Below are 27,538 nucleotides of genomic sequence, written 5' to 3' on the forward strand. Positions count from 1 at the left end.
GGAGGGAAGAGAGGACAATTTCTCATGCACTATGAATTTTAATGGAAATGTCAGATCAAATTGCCCAAGATTTTGTACCCAAATTGCAAACCACATACTTACCTTCCTGCCATAACCTTATAATATGCAAATATCTGGTCTGCCAGCTTATAAACAAATTGGTCAAAACAGAGATTCACCTGAAGAAAAAAAAAGCATGCATTGAATTCTGCTTCCCTAGGGACTCCCCTGGCAGTCCAGTGGTTAGGACTCTACGCTTTCACTGCTGAAGGCACAGGTTCCATCCCCGGCAGGGGAATTAAGATCCCACAAGTTGCACTCTCGCCCCAAATTTTGCTTTTCTGAATTAAGATGAAATTTTTTAAAAAAACTTAAAAATTTTTTTGATTGAGCAATTCAACTTCTAAGTATTAATCTAAAGGAAATGGAAACACTAATTCAAGATCTATACCCTGAAGTTCACTGCAGCACTAGTCACAATAGCCAAGACACAGAAACAACCTAAGTGTTCACTGACGGATGAATGGGTAAGGAAGTTGTGGTGTGTACACACGCACACACACAGTGGAATACTGCTCTGCCATAAAAGATAAGAAAACCCTGCCAATTTTCAACAACATAGATGGACCTTGAGGGTGCTAGGCTAAGTGAAGTAAGTCAGACAAAGACAAATACTGCATGATCTCACTTATATGTGGAATCTTAAAAGAATAAAAACAAACTCATAAATTCAATGAACAGATTGGTAGTTGAAGAGGTGAAGCATAGGATAAATGGGTGAAGGTTGTCAAAAGGTACAAACTTCCAGTTATAAAATAAGTTAAGTCCTAGGGATAAAAAAAAAGCCTAAAACCACAGAACCTCAACCCTTCCACAAAATCTCAACTCTTTGTTAAGGCAACTAAAAGAGGTTCTCATGAGAAAGGATACAACTTTACCATCCAATGATAGAAGATTAAATCCATTTCAGTGTGACCAGGAGTAACCACCACACTACCACTGAAAATTATGTCAGAACCTTTCTTAATGATGGAGAAAAATACTTCAATTCTCCTAAATGTAAAGAAATATTAAAAAGTCTCTCTTTATCATGTACTCCCAGGGGGCTAATGTGCACTGCATTTGGGCTCCTCCAGGGGGTATAGTCAAGGCTATGGTTTTTCCAGTAGTTATGTATGGATGTGAGAGCTGGACTATAAAGAAAGCTGAGTGCCGAAGAATTGATGCTTTTGAACTGTGGTGTTGGAGAAGACTCTTGAGAGTCCCTTGGACTGCAAGGAGATCCAACCAGTCCATCCTAAAGGAGATCAGTCCTGGGTGTTCATTGGAAGGATTGATGTTGAAGCTGAAACTCCAATATTTTGGCCACCTGATGTGAAGAGCTGACTCATTTAAAAAGACCCTAATGCTGGGAAAGATTGAGGGCAGGAGGAGAAGGGGACGACAGAGGATGAGATGGTTGGATGCATCACTGACTCAATGGACATGGGTTTGGATGGACTCCGGGAGTTGGTGATGGACAGGGAGGCCTGGCGTGCTGCAGTCCATGGGGTCACAAAGAGTAGGACACGACTGAGCGACTAAATTGAACTGAACTGAACTGAGGGGGTATACCCCTGCCTCCAAGCTGTATGTCCCAAGGGCATCTGCTCATGGCCTCTCCTGGGCTGCCAAGATTAGTCAGGGACTTCACCCTCAAGACTGTATTCTCACTTGCAAATGGGATTAGCTCATATCCCCAAACCGTGATGAAGACACACTGTGCTCAGAGTGGAGCTGCCCCAAGGACCCATGGGTCTCTCTCCCCAGCCTACCCTGCCTCACCAAGGAATCCAGAGCATCTCCCTGAGGAAGTGTTTCCTGTGGTTTTCGTGAGGATACAGGGAATAAGGCCATTCTGGCATGACCTAAAACAAATCCCTTATGATTATACAGTAGCAGTGACAAATAGATTAAAGAGATTAGAGCTGACAGAGAGAGTGCCTGAAGAGCTATGGACGGAGGTTCGTAACACTGTACAGGAGGTGGTGACCAAAACTATTCCCAAGAAATAGAAATGCATTAAGGCAAAATGGTTGTCTGAGGAGGCCTTACAAACAGGTGTGATCACACATCTAGAGCCAGACATCCTGAAGCGTGACGTCAAGTGGGCTTTAGGAAGCATTACTACAAACTAGTAGAGGTGATGGAATTCCAGTTGAGCTATTTCAAATCCTAAAAGATGACGTTGTGAAAGTGCTGTACTCAATATGCAGCAAATTTGGAAAACTCAGCAATGCCCACAGGACTGGAAAATGTTAGTTTTCATTCCAATTCCAAAGAACAGTGATGCCAGAGAATGTTCAAACTACTGCACAACTGCACTCATCCCACACACTAGTAAAGTAATGCTCAAAATTCTCCAAGTTTGGCTTCAACAGTATGTGAACCGAGAACTTCCAGATATTCAAGCTGGATTTAGAAAAGGCAGAGGAATCAGAGATTAAATTGCCAGCATCCTCTGGATCATAGAAAAAGCAAGAGAATTCCAGAAAAACATTTATTTCTGCTTCATTGACTATGGTAAAGCCCTTGACTGTGTGGATCACCACCAACTGTGGAAAGTTCTTAAAGAGATGGGAATACCAGACCAACTTACCTGCCTCCTGAGAAATCTGTATGCAGGTCAAGAAGGAATAGTTAGAACAATGGACTGGTTCAAAACTGGGAAAGGAGTATGTCAAGGCTGTATATCGTCACCCTGGTTATTTAACTTATATGCAGAACACATCACGCAAAATGCCTGCTGGATGAAGCGTAAGCTGGAATCAAGATGGCCAGGAAAATCAATAACCTCAGATATGCAGATGACACCACCCTGATGGCAGAAAGCAAGGAGGAACTAAAGAGCCTCTTGATGAAGGTGAAAATGGAGAGTGAAAAAGCTGGCTTAAAACCCAGCATTCAAAAAACTAAGATCGTGGCACCAAGTCCAATCACTTCACAGCAAATAGATGAGGAAAAAATGGAAACAGGGACAGACTTTATTTTCTTGGGCTTCAAAATCACTGTGGACAGTGACTGTAGCCATGAAATTAAAAGATGTTTGCTCTGTGGAAGAAAAGCTATGACAATCATAGCATATTAAAAGGCAGAGTCATCACTTTGCCGACAAAGGTCCGTAGAGTCAAAGGGATGGCTTTTCTGTAGTCATGTGTGGATGTGCCAGCTGGGCCATAAAGAAGGCTGAGTGCCAAAGGATTGACGCTTTTCAACTACGGTGCCAGAAAAGACTCTTGAGAGTTCACTGGACTGCAAAGAGATTAGACCAATCAATCCTAAAGGAAATCAACCCTGAATATTCACTGGGAGGACTGATGCTGAAGCTGAAGTTCTAATACGTTGGCTACCTGATGCGTAGAGCCAACTCATTGGAAAAAACCCTGATGCTGGGAAAGATTGAGGGCAGGAGAAGGGGGCGACACAGGATGAGATGGTTGGATGGCATCACTGACTCAATGGACATGGGTTTGAGCAAACCGCAGGAGATAGTGAAGGACAGGGAAGCCTGGCATGCTGCAGTTCATGGGGTCACAAAGAGTCAGACACAACTAAACAACTGAACAACAACAATGGGGAATGAGACCCGTATGTATAATGTAATGTTAAGGTTAAATTCTCGTATATCTTGAGCCAGAAAATCAGATTTATCTTACTAATTCCACTTGGAGGAATTTTCCTCAAGAATAACCCAAAACAACTAAAAAGTTATGTGCAAGGAAGTTCATTAAAGCATTATTTATAATGAGTAAAAAATAAAAAGCTAAAACTAGAGAAATAAAATAGAGATTGGTTCACTCCATCTATTTCATATAATGTCCCTGTTCTAGACTGTGTTCATGCAAGAGAACAGGCAAGATATGCGGTGCTTACAACATGGGGTCATGTGAGACATGGGATCACGTGAAAAAAATGTCACCGAACAGCTGATGGGTGCTTTGAAGCTGGTTTGAAGACACCAACCATCCTGTGTGGATGCACAGAAAAAAGTACTGATAGAAGGGTGCATCCTAAAATGTTTATTTCAAAATTCATTCCATTGTTTAAACCTCTTTGTATTAAAAAGAAAAGTTTGCTTCCTCTAATATTCAGAGGAAAAGGGAAATTAAAGAAAGTCTGCTAAAAGTGCCTGGGCCCTTACCTCCGCCTCAATTTCATCATAGAGAAACTGCTTGTTGAACCTGGTGAGGGCGTAGTGGGCGCTATCATTGTATAGGTCCAGTGAATAGAGGACGTACCTGCAGAAGGGGAGACAGGTCAGCCCGGCTGCCCACACGGGCTTTCTTGGCTTTCACACCCTCCCCTCCACCAGCAATGTAACACTCACTGTTCTCCTTTCTCATGAGGAAAAATAATCAAATGCCAAATTTGGTTCCTGTGAGTGCCCTGACAAAACAGCCCCAGCAGGCAGGCTGGGCTTTTGGCAGGATACGCATGGTTCAGTCAACTCCCAGGGCACCTGGGAGGTCCATGACAGCCTCCTGCAACTTCATCTTCTCACTTACCATGTTTTAAAGATTTTCATGCCAATTTGCAATTTTTTAATAACCACAAGAATGAGTCACTTTCTTATTTTTAAGAATAAACTGTCTGACCTAAAAAGAAAAACATACAAAGGTCCCAGGCCCCATAATGTACCAAGAGCAAATCCGATGTGGCCAAAGCCCCTCTGACCCTGGATAAAAGGTGGTAGCTAGCAGTCTGGAGAAGGCAATGGCAACCCACTCCAGTACTCTTGCCTGGAAAATCCCATGGACGGAGGAGCCTGGCAGGCTGCAGTCCATGGGTTCTCAAAGAGTCAGACACGACTGAGCGACTTCACTTTCACTTTTCACTTTCATGCATTGGAGAAGGAAATGGCAACCCACTCCAGTATTCCTGCCTTGAGAATCCCAGGGATGGGGGAGCCTGGTGGGCTGCTGTCTATGGGGTCGCACAGGGTCGGACACGACTGAAGCGACTTAGCAGCAGTAGCAGCAGCAGCAGTCTGCAGAGGTAAGGTCTCATTGAGGGCTTGAGGCACATGAGCAGCAGGCCCAACGCAGCCCTCAGAGAGCACACAGGTTCATCAAGACCTCATGCTGTGGATGCCACTGCTGCTGCAGAGGAAGGGAAGGCTGCTCTCCTGGTGTGCACAGGCCAGGAGGACAGGGAGGACGGCCAGGTGGGGACCCCATCTGCTCACCACACGAGACCCTGTTTGCAGTTACTTTCCCTCCATGGATTTCGTATTTTCTGACCCCTTCATAGTCTCTGACCCCCAGCCCTGACCCTGAGCCTCACACTAAACACTTCCTCTCCCAAATCCATCTGGGTCTGAGGCCATGCCACACTAGAGGTCAGGCTACCTCTCCCCTTGCCAAGTTCCCAGGACCTTGCAGGCACCTGGACACAGAGAACTTATTCATCAGTTTTACTGCTTGGGCACCAGATTTCAATCCAAAGCCAAGACACCTGTTCCTTGTATTGATCTCTGAAGTCTCACCCCAAGAATCATGACTTCAAATGAAGCAATGAGAATAATCGGCCCCTCCTCCACCTCCCAAACACCACCAAGGACTATAAACATTATGGACAGGAGGCTGGGACAGGCCTCCAGAACACTTACTCCATCATTGACGCTTCTTTGGTTTCCAAGATGTGGTCTGTCAGGATCCAGGGCATGGACATCTCAATAGGGAATTGAATTCTTCTGCCCATTGTCAACTCCAGAAAGAACTCTCGGAACCACAACTGCGAAAGGTCACAGCACTGCTGGAGCGTCTCTTAAGGGATTCAAAAGACACCACATTAATTTTCTGTAACCAGAAAGGACTCCACAGGGCGAGGCAAGGGGGCACGTGCCAGGCTTTCAGCCCTGGGCCTTGGCGAGTGGACATGAGTATGTGCCTTGCACACAGTGTGGCCATAGACAAAGCCACTTGGATGTGCTGATTCTCATTCACCAACAGGAGAGTCAGCGTCCAGCACCACAAGCCCAGCAACACCCATCAACAGGACATGGTTAACACTGTGCACCTTCTGACAGTTTACTTGGGATACAGACACAGTACTGTATTCATACTTAGTACATGTCTATCTAATGCAAAACAGATTGGAAAAAAATGTTTCCGTTCTTTTATGAAGAGAAAAAGAAAAGCCTAACGATTACTATAAACCTATAGCACTTGCAGCCAAGATAGAGGCTTTGTACCCTGAATCACAGCTACAGCACAGAAATAAACATGTACAGCTCCATGAAGACCAAGGGCACCCACATGCACATGGTCACCCCAGGATGGCATGTGCAGTATGCACCTCAGCTCACCCGCTACTTTCTACACTTAGCCTGGGAGTGGTTTCTGGTATTTATCACCACCTGGATCTGAAGCCAGGTGACAGTTACACCGGCCTGAGTTGCTGACCCAGTGTAGGTTACAAAGACTTTGTATCCAGGTCACTGGGCCAACCCCAGCCCGATGGGCCTCACCCTTCTAAGGGCCATGCCACATGGAGGAAGTCCCTGGCCAGCCATGCATTTAAAGCAACAGGCGAGGAAATGCCCCGAGGGTTACAACATGTGTCACTGCCTGAGAGGACGAAGGGACCACAGCAGGGGCAGCCAGCCAGGCAGGAGCTTTCTAGACATTGTTAGTGGTGTTAGAATATGCTGGAGCAGACACTGGTCAGCAGTAGGTCTTACCACTGAAATTTATCAAGTGGGTGTAGAAGAATGACTCTCGATGAAACTTTTCTATGTCCAATATGGTGGGCCCCTCAAGGCTACTTCTCAAGGTTTTCTTGGAACCACTTTTGTCTGCAATGAGGGACTCTAGCATGGTTCTCACCATGTAAAGCTGCATTATCCAAGGAAACATTTGTAGGGGAGAAAATATACATGGCACATTAGTTACAACAAACAAAGATAAACCACGAGAAGGGCTGCCCACTGACACTGTGCTGGCTCCTTGCAAGGGCAGCACCAATCCACACGGCCAAGTCGTTGCTGCTTGGGACAAAGAACTCAGAGCAGACCCTCATGTCATAAACGTCAACAAGAAAAACAAATGATGTCTTACCACCAAAGGTTAAAAGGGGCGGATAGACGTAGGACTGCCTCAGAAACGCGTTAACCACATGCAAGAGTCTTTCCGCGCCCACAGACTTGAGCTGCCTGAGCAGCTCGGCAGAGCTCAAGGACTCCACCATGGTGCGCACCAGGTACAGCTAAACACGGACAGACAGGAGAGCGTTAGTCACGGGGGCACGCGGATGAGCAGGGATGTGCACGCTGGCAGACGGGAGGGACAGGCCCCGGACGGCACCCTCACCCTCCGCCCAAGTACCCCAAGATTTTATACAGAGCCAGCAACACGCTCTGCTGGCAATTCTCTGAAAGGCTGACAGAAGAGATTCAAAAAGCCCATAGCACAGAGCTGACGAGAACAAAGTTCCAGACAGGAGGGGAAAAAGCAGAGGGCAATTAAATCAGATGTGAGGATCAGAGGAAAGCTGCTTGAAGGGGCAGGAGGGAGCTGAGTGTGCCAGGAGAAAGACCAGCAGTGAAAGCTGAAGACCAGGGATATAGCAAAGCTATGTTTTCAAATTTCCAAAAATTTTATCTTTAGGAATAATCATTTTTTAGACCCTACATAAAAATTATAACCACACATTTAAACACCAGGAAACACAGTGTAAATATGGACACATAGACTTTCACCCACATTTTGGGAATAGGAGTTGATGCAGTCAAATTAAGTTCTGCACGCAAATGACCAAACCTGGGAATCATGGGGTGTCTATACCCTAGATTCGCTTGGACAAGCAATAAAGGAGCAAAAAAGACCCAGACTGTACTTGGCCACAGTGAGGTCGTTTCACTCCCAGCCTCCCACCACCTCCCCAGCTCACGGTCACCCCACTCAGTAGAGCAAGGAACGAGAACCTGGGTGCTGGAGGGTCCTACAGCGCGCCGTGGCACTTTAATGTCGAAGCCACTCTTTGGGTCCTTCTCGCCCCGCAGGGCTGGGTCGTTGAAGGGCTCATGCCCTGTCTCCCAGTCACACACAGTCTTCCTGATGGCCTGCAGGACACTAAACCACCAGTCAAGTTGTTAGGGCGGGACAAAGTCTTGACATCCTCAGCACTTTTACAATCACAGTATCTCCTGACAACCCACAGCCAACTCTGACACCCTTGGGGGCAGTGGGAGGATGTGCTAATGAGACAGTTCAACGTTAAACTTTCAAAATAGACCATTTTCTTGGGGACGTTACCACCCTCAGAAAACCTAATGTGCTTGCATTTGCATTTTGCATCAATTAGCCCAGAAGTGGTGTTTGCTTTCTTAAATATTGAGTCACGCTAAGGGCAGCAAGAAGACAAACCCCAAACATCCACTCAGAGCTCAAACAACCTTCTCGAGACTTATCCCATTTTCTCATTTGAATATGGTCACCAACACAATCCTGGGGACGCTGTCCACACCTCATTTGGACATCTGGCTTCTGCCACTCCCAACAGGGCTCCACCATGTAGAGTTCCCCACAGGTGCCACATTCAGGGCAGACACACCCACATGCCCACTCTGGTCACTTTGAGCTAGACTACATGCACATTTCCCATACAGTAGTAGTGGGGTTCCCTGCAGCAATACTGAGGCTCAGTGAAAACATGAAAATTTTCACTAAGCCCTCCAGGTGAGAGAACAAAAACTAGGAAGCCTGACAGTGTAATAAGATCTTATTAGTGCTAAAGTCATACAAGACCAGGCAAAACTAATACAATATTGTAAAGTTTAAAAAAAAAAAAAAGACCAGGTGACAATTATATCACCTATAAAGCAACAAAACGAAAGTACTATCCATGTAAGCCCCTCTGAGCTTCATTTTATACAAATGTCTCTGAAAGATGACCTTATCTAAAATGCTAAACATTAACAGAAACCTAGCTTAAGTTTGCTGTAGGATCTCTGCAATACATATGAGGTTTATAACTAGTTTGTAGGACAGGCCATATGAATAGAAGCAAAAACACTGAAGATAATAAACTTTAAAACGGGAGATGAGATGCTGAGCTGTGTGTCCCTACTGTCCTGGTAAGCAGAACTGTTGCACAGATTTTGAGACACACCCAGGTCTGAGATAACCAAACCCTTGTTCCTGGGTCTCCAGACTGCATAGACTTTTGTATCTGACTTATTGTGGGTTGTTCAGGTTAACAATTGGATCCATTACATTACATTTAGAGGAAATTCACCAAACAGGTGTCTGGAGGTTGAATATAAGTGTATTGAGCATATGTATAAAAATGTAACTCTACAGCTGTTCAAACCTAAGCTGATCCTTCCACTGTGGATGATTGTGTAGGGAGGTGTGTGCAGCAGGGCTGACCTCTGGATGACATTCTTCTTCTTCTTGATGGCCTGCCTGAGTGGCTCCCTGAGGGTGACCTGGGAGAAGTCCTGTAGCGCAGCGTAGACAGTGTGGCGGATGGCATGGTTGAACACACTCTCCATCCTGCCCATCAGCACCTGCAGGCCTTTGATCATGGCGATCACCTGCAGGAGGACATAGGACCTTCAGTGTGTGGAGGCTGGCAGGTGAGCCGGGCACATGCCAGGTGTCCGCCTCCCCAGAGCGCAGGCCCTCGCCCCCGGCCTTCTGTTTTTCTACTGTACACCTGCATCTGTCCCTGTTTCTGGGTCTGACCCCACCGGACTACAAGTACCTGAGGGCAGGGACATATCTGCTTGGCCTGGAGCTAACAGGAGCGTTTGGTAACTGACTCAAAACACCTCTCAATCTACTAGGGTACACCTCTCTGTGAAAGACTTCCAACAAAAAAGAAAAAGATTCAGGAAAGCAAATTTGTTATTATCTGGAAAAGAAAAAAGAAATTACAAGTATGTAACCCAAATCCCATCTGTTAACAATGGCACAGTAAATTGATCTGCATAGAAAGTCAGAAGAAAATGCAGTGAACTGCTTAAAGTTCATTTTTGTGATGGTACCAGAGACAGGATTCTGCCCTCATTTCACATGCCTGTTTTCTCTGTTTGCTTGCAGGATTTATATAATAAACCCAGGCTGCTTTTCTAATGAGGAAACAAAGGGAAATTTTCTATTTAAAAAAGCAAATTCTCCAAATGAAGTTGAACTGAATTCAAGCTCACAGCAATCTAAAGGAAATCTAATCCTAAAGGAAATCAACCCTGTATATTCACTGGAAGGACTGATGCTGAAGCTCCAATATTTTGCCACCTGATGCAAAGAGCTGATTCATTGGAAAAGACCCTCATGCTGGAAAAAGTTGAGGGCAAGAAAAGAAGGGGATGACAGAGGATGAGATGGTTGGATGGCATCACTGACTCAATGATATGAGTTTGAGGAAACTCAGGGAGATAGTGATGGACAGAGAAGCCTGGCATGCTACAATTCATGGGGTTGCAAAGAGTCAGACACGACTTAGTGACTGAACAACAGTAACAACATATTCAAACAATGGAATGTAGGAAAGGTGTGCTGAAAGGTAAATCTAGAGCTTTGGCCTAAATATAATAACAACAATACTCATCACTAATTTATAAAAAGATAAAAATACCCCCCCCAAGTAGAAGGAAATGAATATCTAAAAGCAAAAATTAATGGAACAGAAAATAAGCATATACTAGAAAGTGATCAACTAAGAAAAAGCTGTTTTATAAACAAACAAATATTCAGGAAGACTGATCAAGGAAAAAAAAACAGACAAGCATTATGGATAAAGAGGGGACATTACCACACAATCCACAGATACTAAGAGATTATGAGACTGTATTGGAACAGGATAAACATACAGATTGACAGAATAGAATTAAGAGTCCAGAAATAAGTCCTTATATTTATAACCAATTTGCTCTCAACAAGGGTGTGAAACAATTCGACAGGGAAAATACTGTCTTTTCAACAAACGTGCGTGTGCTGTCACATCCGACTCTTTGCGACCCCGACAGATAACACTGAGGCACAACTAGACATCCTCACGCAGAAGAATCAAGCCGGACTCTCGTGTAGGAAAGGGTCAGTAGGCTGGGATGAACAAGCCCTGCACATTCCCAGGAAGTCGGCCTGCGGCTGGCTCCTCGGAAACGACTCTAAGCCACTGGAATACTCAGCCCGAAGAATATGTGTCTGAGGCTTTGGGCCACTTCAATAGCAGTTTCACCAGATATTTTATGCTAACAATGTGATTTATAAGAAACAGCTGTTTTTCTTCTAGGTCTACAGTCTGAGTAGCTGAGTGCTATAGCAATTGTGCTACATGCCAACTGACCCTCAATAAAAACTGGACACCAAGGCTCAGGTGAGCTTCCCTGGTTGGCAAAACTCTGCATCTGTGGTCACCCACCACTGCCAGGAGAAATAAACACATTCCCTGCAGCTCCAATAAGGAGAGGGACATCTGGAATTTGCACCTGGCTTCTCCTGGACTTAACCCAGTGTCTTTTCCCTTTGTTGATTTTAATCTATGTCATTTCTCTATAATAAATCATAACCTTGAACAGAACAGCTACTTAGTTCTAGGTAGCTTAGTCTAGCTAATCTAGGCTAAGGGTAGTCTTGGGGACCTCTGATATAACACCCTATCTCACAGCATTAAAAAATTAACTCAAAATGGACCATATACATTTAAAAATCTGTAAGACAAAACAAACAAACAAAAATAAACAAGACAAATCTTTGTGGCTTGGGTTAGGTGGTGATTTCTTAAGATATGACACTAAAAGCACAAGCAACCAAAGAAAAAAATTGAAAAACTGAACTTTATTAAAATGAAAGACTTTTATGCTTCAAAAGATCCCGTTAAGAAAGCAAAAAGTAAATGGGAGAAAATGCTGCAAATCATATGTCTGGTAAGAACTGGTACCTAGAATATATAAAGAACTCAATAATAAAAAGACAAATGATTCAATTAAAAAATGGGCAAAGAATCTGACAATTCTCCAAAAATATACAAACTGTCAACTGTGTCACTCAACTGTGTCAGACTCTTGCGACCTCATGGACTGTAGCCCATCCGGCTCCTCTGTCCATGGAATTCTCCAGGCAAGAATACTGGAGTGGGTCGTCATTTCCCCCTCTAGGGGATTTTCCTGACCCAGGGATCGATCCCAGGTCCCCTGCACTGGCAGATTCTCTACCACTGCACCACCTGGGGAGCCCACAAACTGTCAATAAGCACATGAAAATATGCTCAACAGCGTTAGCTGTTATAAAAATTCATATCAAAACCACAATGAGATACTACTTCACATCTAGTAGGATGGCCAGAATCAAGACAGACATCAGCAACTGGCAAGGAGTTGAGAAAGTGGACTCTCATGCACTGTTGGCAGGAATGTAAAGAAGTGTTGCCATTTTGCAAACTATCTGGTAGTTTCTCAAAACGTTAAAGGCAGAGATACCATATGACCCAGCAACTCTACTCCTAGATGTATTATCAAAAGGAAGGAAAACAAGTCCACACAAAAACCTACACACACAAGTTCATAGCAGCATTATTCATAAGTGAAAAGGTAGAACAACCCAAGTGTCTGTCAGCTAATATGGATAAATAAAATATGATATATACATACAATGGAATATTATTTGGCACGGAAAAGAATGAAATATTGATGATATATGTAGGAACCTTGAAAATATTATTAAGTGAAAGAAACCAATCACAATCACATATTGTATGAAATGCCCAGAATAAGCAAATCTACAGAGTCAGACCGCAGATTGTTAGCTGCCACGGGATGAAGGCAGGGGAAAATGAGGGGTGACTCCTAATGGGTATGAGTTTCTTTTTGAGACAACAAAAATGTTCCAAATTTGTTTGTGATTATACAATTCTGTGAGTATATCCCCTCAAAGCACTGAATTTTACACTTTAAATGGGTGAACTGTAGGTATGTGGGGAAAAGCTGTTACCAAAAAAGATGAAAACTTATCATAAAAAATCTATGTCAAAAATAAGAAAATTTAGAAAGATGCTTAGAAAAATCTTTGAAAATACAACTTACCAAACCTGATACAAGTAACAGAAAATCTGAATACTTCTATATCTCACAAAGAAACTGAAAGTTTCAGAAGCCATCCCATACAGGAAAAGCTTCACAAGTAAATGCTGGAAACCATTTAAAGAAAAAATATCTTACACAAACCACTACAGACAACAGAAAAGATGGGAGTGTCATCAACCATTTCATGAAGCCAGAATCCAAAAATTAGAATGGAAGGTTGTCAAGGTGTGGGCTAAGCACAACCTCCTCCCTAAAAGCACCTGTGAAAGGGAGTATTGGTAGTTGGTGCAGGGAACCTCACAACAGACACACCTGGACACGCTCAGCCAAACAACCAAGGTCAACACCAGCACTGAGGAATCAATAACACTGACAGCATGGGCCTTTGATGTGATGTTATGAAAATGGCATTTCAGCTCTGTGCTCCTCCTTTGCAAAAGCTACAACCCCAGTCTAATCATGAAAAACACATCAGATAAATTCCAGTTGAGGGCTATTCTAAAGACCAGCACTCCTCAAAACTGTCATGGTCATCACAAACAAGGAAAGTCTGAGACAGTGTCATGACCCAGAAGAATCAAAGGGTACATGATGACTACATGTGATCTGAGATCCTAGGATCAGAGGAAGAGTGTTATACAACAAGTGAGGATATGTGAAGAAAGCATGGTCTTTAGCTAATAATAATGTATTTACACTGGCTTATTAAAACATAACAATACTAAAATAAGATGTTAGTAATAAATGAAAAAGGGCATGGGGTATATGGGAATCCACTGTACTATCTTTGCAATTTTTCTGCAAATCTAAAAGTGTTTTAAAACCAAACATTAAAAGAAAAAAGTATTATTAAAAGCCACTCTTACTCATGAACTTCAATGCAAAAATCCATATAAAAATCTTAGCAACCTGTATCTTGCAATATATAAAAAGGATAAAATATCATGATCAAGTTGAGTTTATATCAGGAATGCAAGGCTAGCTTAATATTAAACCTGATCCAAAAAACCCTATCAATATAAATCTAGCACATTGATAGATAAAAGAATCATAAAACTATCTTAATGGATGAAAATTTTTTTATAAAACTGGCATCTATCCATGATAAAATCTCTTAGCAAATATGGAATAGAAGGCAATTTCCCTGATTTGAGGAAGGGTAGTTACAAGGAACCTATAACAAATACGTTGTATGGCGAAATGTTGAGAGCTTTCCCTTTGGGATGGGAAACAAGACATAAATGCCTGGAGTCTCCTTCTATTTAATGAGTAGGAATCCTACCCAGTCTGATTAAAAAAAAAAATAAATAGAAGGAGGAGAAATAAGACTGTCATTATTTCCAGATGTTATGATCATATAAGTAGAAAATACAGAATAATCTATGGACAATTCATTACAATTAATAAGTTGAGTTTAGACAAGTTGGTAGATACAATGAAAACTGAAAAAAAAAAACCTGATTTTAAACACCAGTGATAAACATTTAGAAAAAAAATAAAGCCAACAAAAGATGTGCAACAGTTTTACAGATGAAAAGAGGTATTAGAGAATCTTAAGGAATGGACAGACATATCAGATTCATGAAAGATTTAATATTATAAATTTGTTAATTCTTCCAAAAATGGTCTATAGGTTTATTCAAACCCTTATAATAAATTTTAACAGGATTCACTGGGACATAAATAGATGGTTCTAAAATGTATATGAAAATGCAAAGGGTGAGAACAGCTAAGAATTCTTGAAGAGAGAAAGATGTACTTTACAAGACACACTTAACTACTGTAATTAAGACAGAGGGATTAGGAAAGGACAGACAGATTGACCAATGGATTGGAACATGAGCAGAAACACACCTGCCTGAGTATGGTTACCTGACGCACAACAGAGGTGGCAGGCAGAGCAGCTGGGAGGGTTGGAGGGGGTATTTCGGACCTAAATGTGAAAGGCAGAATAAGACATCCAGAAGACAATGTAGAAGACTATCTTCATGACCTTGGGGGTATGCAAAGATTTCTCAAACAAGGTAGGAAACGTACAGCTAAAAAACATACATCCAGAAACTAGATGGCACAGAAATTAAGACCTGCTCATCACAAGAGTCCTGAACATCATGCAGAGCTGGGGACCACACAGCTGTGAGTGGGGTTCCTCTCCCTCCAACATCCAGGTCTCAACTCGCTCCTCTTGTGTGTGCCACCAAAAAGCTGCTGAGGCTCCCAAGCTCTTCCCAGAACACGCCCTGATCTGGCTCAGGGGAGTGTCTATGCAGAGACCAGGAACCCACAACCTATTTTAATCTCTATTCTGACATTTGTGACAGATTCAAAGAGCCGCCCTACACAGACGCAACTGCATAAAACCAGTAGTTCATTCATGTTTTTGCCTTTCTTTGTAAAGCAAAGACAGTTTGAGGTCAGAATCAAAGAAGGAGAAGAAAGCAGACAAGCCGTACCTCCACCAGGGCAAACTTCTCCTCACTGGTGTAGTTGTAGCGGGTGGCACGCTCATACTCCTCAGCATTGTCAGGGCAGTCCTTGTTAGAGTACTTGTCCGTTGGATGCACAAGTTTCCATGAATACTGGCGTGATCAAAAAAAGTGGGGCGACAGCCACAGTGAATGCAAAATGTTTACCTGCTGGTCTGACTTACAGGACTACTGCCAAAAGCTACCAAAGGTAAAAGGTCAGCCTTCTATTGTTCACTGAGTCTGAGAGTCACACACAGGCATGAGTGCTTGCATGCACACACGCACACACACAATGCATGCACACATGTGCACACGCACACTCCATATGCATGCACACACAGTCCATCTCCATAAAACTGCAAAACATTCTGGAAATGTGACTTCAGTCTCAAGTAATACATCAAAAACTTAAGAAATACATCAGGTAAAATGGTCTGGATATTTTATGTGGAATATCTAAGACTATAAGCACTTTATCACCATTTCTAAAAGAATTAGCCTTTCAAACAATCAAGTACCCATCCAAATATAAAAATCCTTGTCTGAGCAAAATAAACAATGAAACAGAAAAATCTTCTGACTTATGAGTATCCAAACCTTTTTATGCATCATAAACCACTTTACTAATCCTAAACAAAAGAAACTGATGGCTAGAAATACAGAGTGTTGTTTTTAAAAAAATGAGAAGTAAAAATCATCATAACAATACAAATGTAATTCTACCAATGTGTTTTAAAAGATAAGGACCTTTAATTCTAATATATGTAAATGAAATGTACATTGAGCCATCTTAGAAACATTTAAATTAATATATACTCTTATTTCTAGTGCCAAAGATAAAAAGCTAATTTGTTTTTGATCCAATGGCCAAAGTTAAAGCAGAAAAAATATAGTTTAGTCGGTTTATTGACAAGTTTAGGAAGAAAAGCACTTCTAATTAACTAGGGGGTGCATTTCCAAATAAAAGTGAGAGGGCCCACCACTTCCATCACATGAGCACTCCACTGGGACAGCAGCTGAAGACCTTGAAGAGCCAAGTCAAAGAGCTTCCGGTATTCAGCATCCGTCTTCTGAGCCTCCTGGCGGCCTGAGCCCGTGACCACCTAGAGATAATAGAGCATTAAGAGGTCACCAGTGTCCAGGAAACCACGTATCAAACCCATTCTAGGAGCCTACTCCAAATGTACACTGGCAAAAGTAGTTCTAAAAAACTAGCTATTACTTTAGTTGTGCTAGGGAATTAATTATTTTAACAACTGATATACAGAGCAAAGGAATCCAGCTCTGGAAGTAGCAAGGAGCTGAGGACCACCAGGCTGAGCCCTAGTCATGCCTCAAGACAGTGGATGCAGCTGTCCGTATCCCAGACAATCAGCTGGATCCCTCAGCAGACCTCAGCATGGCTGCCCAGGGACCAAGTGGGCCTGGAGAACGGGAGCTGTGTTTGCCGGGGCCTCTAATCTGGCAGTGTACAGGACACACAGGGGAAAGAGGTCATGGCAAATGACGGCACAGAAAGTGAGGGCGGACATAGGCATGAGAAGGGGGATGTTCATGTCAACCAACTGCAGCTTATACAACTTATTTGGAGACTGGGGCACAAAAACCTGGAAAAATAAATCATTGCTGATAATGAGCAAATAGGGTAAATGTGAACAAAGACCAGCTATTTACTGTTGAGGAATACATACTTGGCTGTTTAGGTGTGATGGAATTATGGTTATGTTTTAAGAGGGTTCTTTATTTATTAGAGATGCGTGGGGAATATATTCAGAGGGAGTGCTATGTTATTTTGCAATTGCTTCACGCTAACCTGGAGGAGTAACTGAAAAGGGGTAGGTGATGAAGCCTCGTGTGGCATCTGAGGAGTCAGGACTGGTCTCTTCATTTGTGTGCTTGAAAATTTATGTAATGGAGAACTAAAACACAAATAATAAAAATGGAACCCTCCTACACTGTTGGTGGGAATGTAAGTTGGTGCAGTGACTATGGAAAACAGTATGGAGATTCCTTACAAAAACTAAAAATAGATTTCCAAACGATCTAGCAATCCCACTCCTGGGCATATACTTGGACAAAACTGTAATTCAAAAAGATACATGCAGGGTACTTCCCTGGAAGTCCAGTGGTTGAGAGTCCGCACTTTCAATGCAGGCGGCACAGGTATAATCCCTGATCAGGGAAGATCCCACATGCCTCGCTGCATGGCAAAAAAAAGATACATGTACTCCTATGTTCACAGCAGCAGTATTCACAACAGCTAAAACATACAATTATACTACTCAGCCATAAAAAAGAACACAGTGCCATTTGCATCAACATGATGCAACTAGAGGTTATCATACTAGTGAATTAAGTCAAACAGAGAAAGACAAACACCATATGATACACTTATATGTGGAATCTAAAATACGGCACAAATGAACGTATCTACAAAACAGAAACAGGCTCTCAGACACAGAGAACAGATCTGTGATGGCCCAAGCGGGAGGTGGGTGGGCCTGGGAGTTTGGGATTAGCACGTATAAACTATTATTTATAGGATGGATGAACAACAAGGTCCTACTGTATAGCACAGGGAACTATATTCAACATCAAGTAATAAACCATAATGGAAAAGAATATTAAAAAAGGAATGTCTATATGTGTATAACTGAGTCACTTTGCAGTACAGCAGAGATTGGCACAGCATTGTAAATCAACTATACTTCAATTAAAAGAAGCAAGTGTGGTACTGGCATAAGGACAGACATAAAGGTCAATGGTACAGAACTGAGAGTCCAAAAATGAAGCCTCAGGATTATAATCAATTGATTCTCCTCCACCTAATTATTGAGATATTAGCATCCACCTACAATGCGGAGGACCTGGGTTCGATGGCATGGAAACCCATTCCAGTATTCTTGCCTGGAGAATTCCATGGACAGAGGAACCCAATGGACTACAGTCCATGGGGTCACAAAAAGTCAGACATGATTAAGCGACTGAGACAAGTGCATATCCTGTGAAATGACTACACAATAAGTTAACATCTACCAACTCACAGTTACAATTTTTTTTTCCCTGTGATGAGAACTTTCAGGATTTACTCTCCAAGGAACTTTCAAATATATAATACTGTACTATTTAACTAGAGTCACCATGCTGCATATTACAGCCCCAGAAATTATTTATCTTATAACTGAAAGTTTGTACCTTTTGGCCGTCTTTTCTCACTTCTTTTACCTCTTGCCTCAGGCAACCACCAATCTGTTCTCCGTATTCATGAGTTTAGTTTCTCAGATGCCACATAAAAGTGATATCATACAGTATTTTTCTGTCTGACTTATTCACTTAGTGTAATCCCCTTAAGGGCCATCTATGTTGTCACAAATGGCAGGATTTCCTTATTTTGTATGACTGAATAATGTTCCATTGTGTAATATATATCACATTTTCTTTATTCATTCATTTATCTGTAGACACTTAGGCTGTTTCTTTGGTTTGAGTATCATAAATAATGTTGCAATGAACACAGAAGTGGTACAGTCAATTGATTTTTGATGAAGGTGCCTTCAGTGGAGAAAGAATAGTCTTTAAAAAACCATACTGGCAAAACTGGATATCCACATACAAAAGAATGAACTTGAACCCTTAAATTATATCATATTTAAAAAGTAACTTAAAACGGATCATAGACCTAAATATAAGAGCTAAAACTTTTACAAAACTCTTAGAAGAAAACAAGAGGTAAATCTTTGTGACTTGGGTTAGGCAACGGTTTCTTCATTATGACCAAAAGCACAAACAACCAAAGAAAAAATAGATAAAAGTGGACTACACCAGGGCTTTCCTGGTGGCTCAGCACTAAGGAGTCTGCCTGCCAATGCAGGGGACAGGAGTTTGATCCCTCGGCCAGGAGGATCCCACATGCCATAGAGCAACTAAGCCCGTGCACCATAATTTCTGAGCTTGTGCTGTAGCGCCTGGGAGCCACGGCTACAGAGCCACGTGCCAAAACTACTGCAGCCTGCGTGCCCTGGCTTCTGTGCTCCACAACAAGGGAGCTCACCACAATGAGGGTGGCAGACTTGAGAGAAGCCCCGCCTGCCACAGCTAGAGAAAAAGCCTGGACAGCAATGAAGACCCAGCACAGCCAAAAGCAAATAAATAAAACAAACTGGACCACATCAAAAATAAAAAAGTGTGCTTCAAAGAACATCACTGAGACAGCAAAAAAGACAGGAGATAGAACTCCAAAAGAACAGAAGAAAATATATGAAAATCACATAACAGATAACAGAATATAAGAACTCAATAGTAAAAAAAAAAAAAAAAGGTAATGCAATTTAAAAATGGGCAAATACTTCAAGAGACATTTTTTTAAAATTGGCCAACGAGTACATGGAAAAATACTCAGTTTCATTAGCCATTAAGGATATAAATCCAAACCACAACCAGGTACCACTTCACATTAACTAGGATGGTTAGAATAAAAAAAAAAACAGAAACAAGGGCTGGCGAGGATGCAGAGAAATCAGAGTCCTCATGGACTGCTGGCAAGAATGTAAAATAGTGCAGCTGCTTTGAAAACAGCTTGGCAGTTCCTCAAAATGTTCAACACGGAGTGCCATATGACTCAGCAGTTCCATTCCTAGATATCTACCTAAGAGAACTGAAAACTCACGTCCACACACTTGTACACGGATGTTCATAGCAGCATTATTCATAATGAACCAACAAAATGTGGTGTGTCCAAGCAACACAGTATTATTCTGACATAAAATTATTTTAAATATTATAAGCCATAAAATTATTGATACAGGCTATAACATGGATGAACCTTCCAGTAGGTAAATCCATAGATAGAAAGTAGACTGCCAAGTGCCAGAAGGAAGGGGAATGGGGAGTGCCTACTAATGGGTGCAGAGTTGCTCTGGGGATGTTGACAATGTTCAACAAGTCTGTGGTGACAGTCACACAACTCACTAAATATACTAAAAATCTTTGAACTGTATAATTTAAATGGGTGAATTGTCTGATATGTGTATTATGTCCTCATAAATCTGTTTAAAAATAAACTGAGCAAAGCTTTCAAAGGTAGATCTCTTTTCTCTTATTAAAACCATTCTCTGATTATAAGGACACTATGGCAGAACTCAGAAGGCAGACAGGAACCATGCATGCTGTGAAATGCTCCTATTTGGAAAGGCAGACATTAGCTCTCCGTGCTGTTTGAAAGCTCCTCATGAACTCAGTTTACAACTACATGAAGAAGTCCAGGGGGCTGGCCCCCGTCTCTACTCGGTCGGCCACCCACCTGTGGTCTGCAAGGAGGTAACAGGCCCTGAGGGTTTGGGCTCTCTTTCAGTCATTTTGGTTACATACTGACTAGTGCTTGTGGCTGAGAGATGCAGTGCTCATTGTCTGCAATGGGCAGAACAGCGCACGGAGTTCTTCCTCCAAATGTAATGGTCCTCCTGGGAACCCCAAGGTACTACAACCTCAAAAACCAGACCTATATATGTTGCCCCAAGTCCCTAGGTCCCTCTAGACCATTTCCAGCACCCATCCATGCCACTGACCACTGCTCTGACCCTGACCTTGGTGTCTCGTCTGCTGCTGCTGCTGCTGCTAAGTCGCTTCAGTCGTGTCCGACTCTGTGCAACCCCATAGACGGCAGCCCACCAGGCTCCCCCATCCCTGGGATTCTCCAGGCAAGAACACTGGACTGGGTTGCCATTTCCTTCTCCAATGCATGAAAGTCTAGGATGTGAGAAATGACCCTCCCATTGCTGCTTTTCCTCTCTTAGACCCCTGACCCACCGACCCCATATGAGTAACGCTGGCTTGGAGCCAGGCACGCAGCAGGTATGGGCAATGTGACTGGCCCAAACAAGGACACAGAAAACCCAGCTGCAAAGCCAGAAGGAAGTAACAAGGCCCGTGGCCCAAGAGAGAGCACTACCTCCTACACCCTTCTTCAGGCCTTTTTCTGGGCACTTGATGTATCTTCCCATCAACTTGGAAGCTCTTGTACTTCCTCCCTCTAGACAGGAAAGGGCACAAGTCAAAACCACCCCTTCTGCTCCTGATGTCTTCTACTCTCCTCTCCTTTCTCCTAGCAGTTTGGAACAATGGAACTAGACTAGAAATGCACTTAATTCATGGTCTCAACTCAGTCATTTTTTGGGGATCACTGCTAATATTTTTCCCCAAAAAAAGAAGATGCTTTTTGTACAGCGGAACAGATCTAAACAAACTCCATTATATCATATCTGCACTGCCTCATCCGTTATAATGAGAGCTTGTTAAGTACACAGTACTTAAACTATGCTTCTCAAAGTAAATGAAGGGTGTAAAATTCAAAGTAAATTTGGGTGCAGAGAATACAAGGACCACATCAGACATGGTGTTGCCAGGTGTGCACTGCAGGCAGAAGCCACTCACCTCGCTATTGCTGTAGCGTGCCAGCTCCGAGATGAAGCGCATATGGTCCTCCCGAATCTGGACCATCTGCTCGCAGATGTTGTACTGTGGGCTGCTGCTGGAGGACGTGCAGGTCCATCTGGGGGTAAAGGGGAAACATGCATGACCTGAGGGACACCTGGCCAAGGATACGTGCAAGGCAGGCCCACTCCCAGCCCAGCAGGCCCACTGCAGCCGAGGTCGAGGTGCAGAGCAAATGTGGCATTCTCTGCATGGTAACAGCTGGGTCTGCCTCAGCTCCGTGTCGGGTCTGTGTCTACCTTCTCATATCTGTATTCTAGAAAAGGAACTGTTAATTTCTCCTTAATCAGTAAACTACTTTCCACAAAGCTGAGAGTTGCTGGATTCAAGATACTGCATAACCTTTCCAGAGCCCCTTGACACATTACTGCACAGTTGGAAGGAACTAGTATTTCCTTATTATTCACATGTGAAAATATAAACTATAGTACAAAACAAGTCAGCCAAAGACTCAGGAACAAAAGTTATCTTTGATGGGAGAGTTGAAACTGACATAACTTGGAAATTAGACAGTGTTGCCATAACTAACTACGTGTACAACACGCCATTTCAGCAGCAAACAGATATAGTCAAGAGAGTGGGGAAAAAGGGTATCAAAACTTAAATTGGAAAAAAAAAAAGGATTAAATCTGTTGGCATTCTTGGGCAGAAAGCATGGGTCTTCGGGCTCAGAGCAGTTCCCTTGGTTTCCTCACATTCAGCACCAACTTGCACCATGTTTCTAACAAGTTCGCCCCTTTGCCAGAAGGAAAGGATGCAGATTACCAATTTTCAAGATGATCAGTACACTATCTCAAGCAGCATCACTTTTAACTTTGATTCCACTATAAGATGGCATGATGATCACAGAGGCACTGGCCAAGGCAGCTCCTTGAGTCTACAGCAGGCACACAAGGCCAGGCCCTGCACCAGGGTCCACTCTCAACACACTGGCCTTCCCTGCAGGCCCCGACAGCATGTCCCCCTCAGGAGAGGCATATGTGTTACCAGATTTAATGGCAGATGTGTTAGGAAATAAGCTGGCACAAGAGCCAGATGCCAACATCTGCCACTTGCACCAACCCCCAGGGGCCAGACACAGGTGCTAGACTGCTGGGCTGAGCTCTTAGAGCTGACTGCTACAGGTTTAGGCATCTGCCTCAGTGGCTATGAAACACAGAAATTAACTGGTAATAATGGCCAATGACTTACACAAATCCCTGTGACTTTTAGTGACTTTACACTTACACTAAAAACAAAGTATGCAAAACTCCTTGCTTCCTGACTCTTTTATTGATTTCACCATTACTTATGCTATACAGATGATTGAGTTTGTTACAGCAGGAGGTGTACGCTGCTAACTTGTATTTAGGCATTTCTATTTATACCATGGAAATCAGTACACCCTCCAATCAGAGCTCAAGCCGATGCTGAAATGAAGAGAGGGTTCAGTTTAGTGAATGTGATTTTGAGGAAGGTCATCACATATCAGATTTAATGACAGATGTATTAGGAAATAAGCTGGCACAGAGGCTGGCAAGCTGTATACAGCACAGACCCAACGTGACCAGTTTTTATGTGCCCCCGAGCCACATAAATGGTTTTTACAGATTTAAAGAGTAATTAAAAAAAAAAGTAAAAAATAAGAATATGTGACATATGTGGCTAGAAAGACATAATAATATATTTATAAATTGGCCTTCACAGAAAAAGACTGCTAACCTCTGAGTAGCCAGATTGAGGTACAACTGTATTTTTCAAAACCATGGCTGAATGGAGACCATGGATCTGGCAAAAGTCAACAGAAGCATCCTATGAGACTCAAGTGACTATGTGAAAGGTGCATTAAAAAGAATTACGTATTTACTATCACTTGTAACCATAAGCTGCAGATTCTTTGTAACAGGGATTGGTCAACTGTCTTAGCACAGGCCCAGAAAGTAAGCACTTTAAAATTTGGAGGCTACACTGCCTCTGTCACATCAGCCGTAGAGCCATTATCTTAAGAAAAAGAAACAAAAACAAAAAACCACCTCTTTAAAAATGTAAAGACCATTCTCAACAACTAAGACCTTGCAAAAATAAGCCTGGTCAGGTTCTGACCCTCGGGTGATAGTTCTATAACCTCTGTAAGTTGCATACAAACATCCAGCCCCTTCCCAGCAGACTGGTTGTTCAGCTTTTATCAGCACCCAGACAATTTTATACTTCCATATATGTGACCAACACTGTCTAACAGAACTCTTTGGGATGATGAAAAAGTTCTATATCTGTGCTGACCAAAACAGTAGACCCTATCTATTCAGATCAGATCAGTTGCTCAGTCATGTCCGACTCTTTGCGACCCCGTGAATCGCAGCACGCCAGGCATCTCTGTCCATCACCAACTCCCGGAGTTCACTGAGACTCATGTCCATCGAGTCAGTGATGCCATCCAGCCATCTCATCCTCTGTCGTCCCCTTTTCCTCTTGCTCCCAATCCCTTCCAGCATCAGAGTCTTTTCCAATGAGTCGACTCTTCACATGAGGTGGCCAAAGTACTGGAGTTTCAGCTTAGCATCATTCCTTCCAAAGAAATCCCAGGGCTAATCTCCTTCAGAATGGACTGGTTGGATCTCCTTGCAGTCCAAGGGACTCTCAAGAGTCTTCTCCAACACCCCAGTTCAAAAGCATCAATTCTTCGGCACTCAGCCTTCTTCACATTCCAACTCTCACATCCATACATGACCACTGGAAAAACCATAGCCTTGACTAGACGAACCTTTGTTGGCAAAGTAATGTCTCTGCTTTTGAATATGCTATCTAGGTTGGTCATAACTTGCTTTCCAAGGAGTAAGGGTCTTTTAATTTCATGGCTGCAGTCACCATCTGTAGTGATTTTGGAGCCCAGAAAAATAAAGTCTGACACTGTTTCCACTGTTTCCCCATCTATTTCCAATGAAGTGATGGGACCAGATGCCATGATCTTTGTTTTTTGAATGTTGAGCTTTAAGCCAACTTTTTCACTCTCCACTTTCACTTTCATCAAGAGGCTTTTGAGTTCCTCTTCACTTTCTGCCATAAGGGTGGTGTCATCTGCATATCTGAGGTTATTGATATTTCTCCCAGCAATCTTGATTCCAGCTTGTGCTTCTTCCAGCCCAGCATTTCTCATGATGTACTCTGCATATAAGTTAAATAAGCAGGGTGACAATATACAGCCTTGACGAACTCCTTTTCCTATTTGGAACCAGTCTGTTGTTCCATGTCCAGTTCTAACTGTTGCTTCCTGACCTGCATACAGATTTCTCAAGAGGCAGGTCAGGTAGTCTGGTGTTCCCATCTCTTTCAGAATTTTCCACAGTTCATTGTGAGCCACACAGTCAAAGGCTTTGGCATAGTCAATAAAGCAGAAATAGATGCTTTTCTGGAACTCTCTTGCTTTTTCGATGATCCAGTGGATGTTGGCAATTTGATCTCTGGTTCCTCTGCCTTCTCTAAAACCAGCTTGAACATCAGGAAGTTCACAGTTCACATATTGCTGAAGCCTGGCTTGGAGAATTTTGAGCATTACTTTGCTAGCGTGTGAGATGAGTGCAATTGTGTGGTAGTTTGAGCATTCTTTGGCATTGCATTTCTTTGGGACTGGAATGAAAACTGACCTTTTCCAGTCTGGTGGCCACTGCTGAGTTTTCCAAATTTGCTGGCATATTGAGTGCAGCACTTTCACAGCATCATCTTTCAGGACTTGAAATAGCTCAACTGGAATTCCATCACCTCCACTAGATTCGTTCGTAGTGATGCTTTCTAAGGCCCACTTGACTTCACATTCCAGGATGTCTGGCTCTAGGTCAGTGATCATACCATCGTGATTATCTGGGTCGTGAAGATCTTTTTTGTACAGTTCTTCTGTGTATTCTTGCCACCTCTTCTTAATATCTTCTGCTTCTGTTAGGTCCATACCATTTTTGTCCTTTATCGAGCCCATCTTTGCATGAAATGTTCCCTTGGTATCTGTGATTTTCTTGACGAGATCTCTAGTCTTTCCCATTCTGTTGTTTTCCTCTATTTCTTTGCATTGATCGCTGAAGAAGGCTTTCTTATCTCTTCTTGCTATTCTTTGGAACTCTGCATTCAGATGTTTATATCTTTCCTTTTCTCCTTTTCTTTTCGCTTCTCTTCTTTTCACAGCTATTTGTAAGGCCTCCCCAGACAGCCATTTTGCTTTTTTGCATTTCTTTTCCATGGGGATGGTCTTGATCCCTGTCTCCTGTACAGTGTCACGAACCTCATTCCATAGTTCATCAGGCACTCTATCTATCGGATCTAGGCCCTTAAATCTATTTCTCACTTCCACTGTATAATCATAAGGGATTTGATTTAGGTCATACCTGAATGGTCTAGTGGTTTTCCCTACTTTCTTCAATTTAAGTCTGAATTTGCCAATAAGGAGTTCATGGTCTGAGCCACAGTCAGCTCCTGGTCTTGTTTTTGCTGACTGCATAGAGCTTCTCCATCTTTGGCTGCAAAGAATATAATCAATCTGATTTCGGTGTTGACCATCTGGTGATGTCCATGTATAGAGTCTTCTCTTGTGTTGTTGGAAGAGGGTGCTTGTTACAATCAGTGCATTTTCTTGGCCAAACTCTATTAGTCTTTGCCCTGCTTCATTCCATATTCCAAGGCCAAATTTGCCTGTTACTCCAGGTGTTTCTTGACTTCCTACTTTTGCATGCCAGTCCCATATAATGAAAAGGACATCTTTTTTGGGTGTTAGTTCTAAAAGGTCTTGTAGGTCTTCATAGAACCGTTCAACTTCAGCTTCTTCAGTGTTACTGGTTGGGGCATAGACTTGGATTACTGTGATATTGAATGGTTTGCCTTGGAAACGAACAGAGATCATTCTGTCGTTTTTGAGATTGCATCCAAGGACTGCATTTTGGACTCTTTTGTTGACCATGATGGCCACTCCATTTCTTCTGAGGGATTCCTGCCCGCAGTAGTAGATATAATGGTCATTGAGTTAAATTCACCCATTCCAGTCCATTTCAGTTCGCTGATTCCTAGAATGTTGACATTCACTCTTGTCATCTCGTTTGACCACTTCCAATTTGCCTTGATTCATGGACCTGACATTCCAGGTTCCTATGCAATATTGCTCTTTACAGCATCGGATCTTGCTTCTATCACCAGTCACATCCACAGCTGGGTATTCTTTTTGCTTTGGGTCCATCCCTTCATTCTTTTTGGAGTTATTTCTCCACTGATCTCCAGTAGCAAACTGGGCACCTTCTGTCCTGGGGAGTTTCTCTTTCAGTATTGTATCATTTTGCCTTTTCATATTGTTAATGGGGTTCTCAAGGCAAGAATACTGAAGTGGTTTGCCATTCCCTTCTCCAGTGGACCACATTCTGTCAGATCTCTCCAACATGACCCACCCATCTTGGGTTGCCCCATGGGCATGGCTTAGTTTCATTGAGTTAGACAAGGCTGTGGTCCTAGTGTGATTAGATTGACTAGTTTTCTGTGAGTATGGTTTCAGTGTGTTTGCCCTCTG

General features: G+C 42.7%; 1 protein-coding gene across 1 annotated transcript in view; it reads right to left on the reverse strand.

The window, feature by feature from the left end:
- The window catches only part of CYFIP1 (cytoplasmic FMR1 interacting protein 1), a 108,636-nt gene that overhangs the window by 34,022 nt on the left and 47,076 nt on the right, over positions 1 to 27,538 (reverse strand). The window contains exons 11-19 of the mRNA NM_001205515.2: positions 21,964 to 22,081; positions 16,515 to 16,637; positions 15,520 to 15,645; positions 9,411 to 9,577; positions 7,964 to 8,111; positions 6,722 to 6,875; positions 5,648 to 5,804; positions 4,181 to 4,277; positions 103 to 179 (exon numbers count right to left, since the gene is read on the reverse strand). Of these exons, the coding sequence (NP_001192444.1) occupies positions 103 to 179; positions 4,181 to 4,277; positions 5,648 to 5,804; positions 6,722 to 6,875; positions 7,964 to 8,111; positions 9,411 to 9,577; positions 15,520 to 15,645; positions 16,515 to 16,637; positions 21,964 to 22,081 (1,167 nt within the window). The remainder of the gene's footprint in view (positions 1 to 102; positions 180 to 4,180; positions 4,278 to 5,647; positions 5,805 to 6,721; positions 6,876 to 7,963; positions 8,112 to 9,410; positions 9,578 to 15,519; positions 15,646 to 16,514; positions 16,638 to 21,963; positions 22,082 to 27,538) is intronic.

Source organism: Bos taurus, chromosome 2, assembly GCF_002263795.3.
Source record: "Bos taurus isolate L1 Dominette 01449 registration number 42190680 breed Hereford chromosome 2, ARS-UCD2.0, whole genome shotgun sequence".
NCBI lineage: Eukaryota > Metazoa > Chordata > Mammalia > Artiodactyla > Bovidae > Bos > Bos taurus.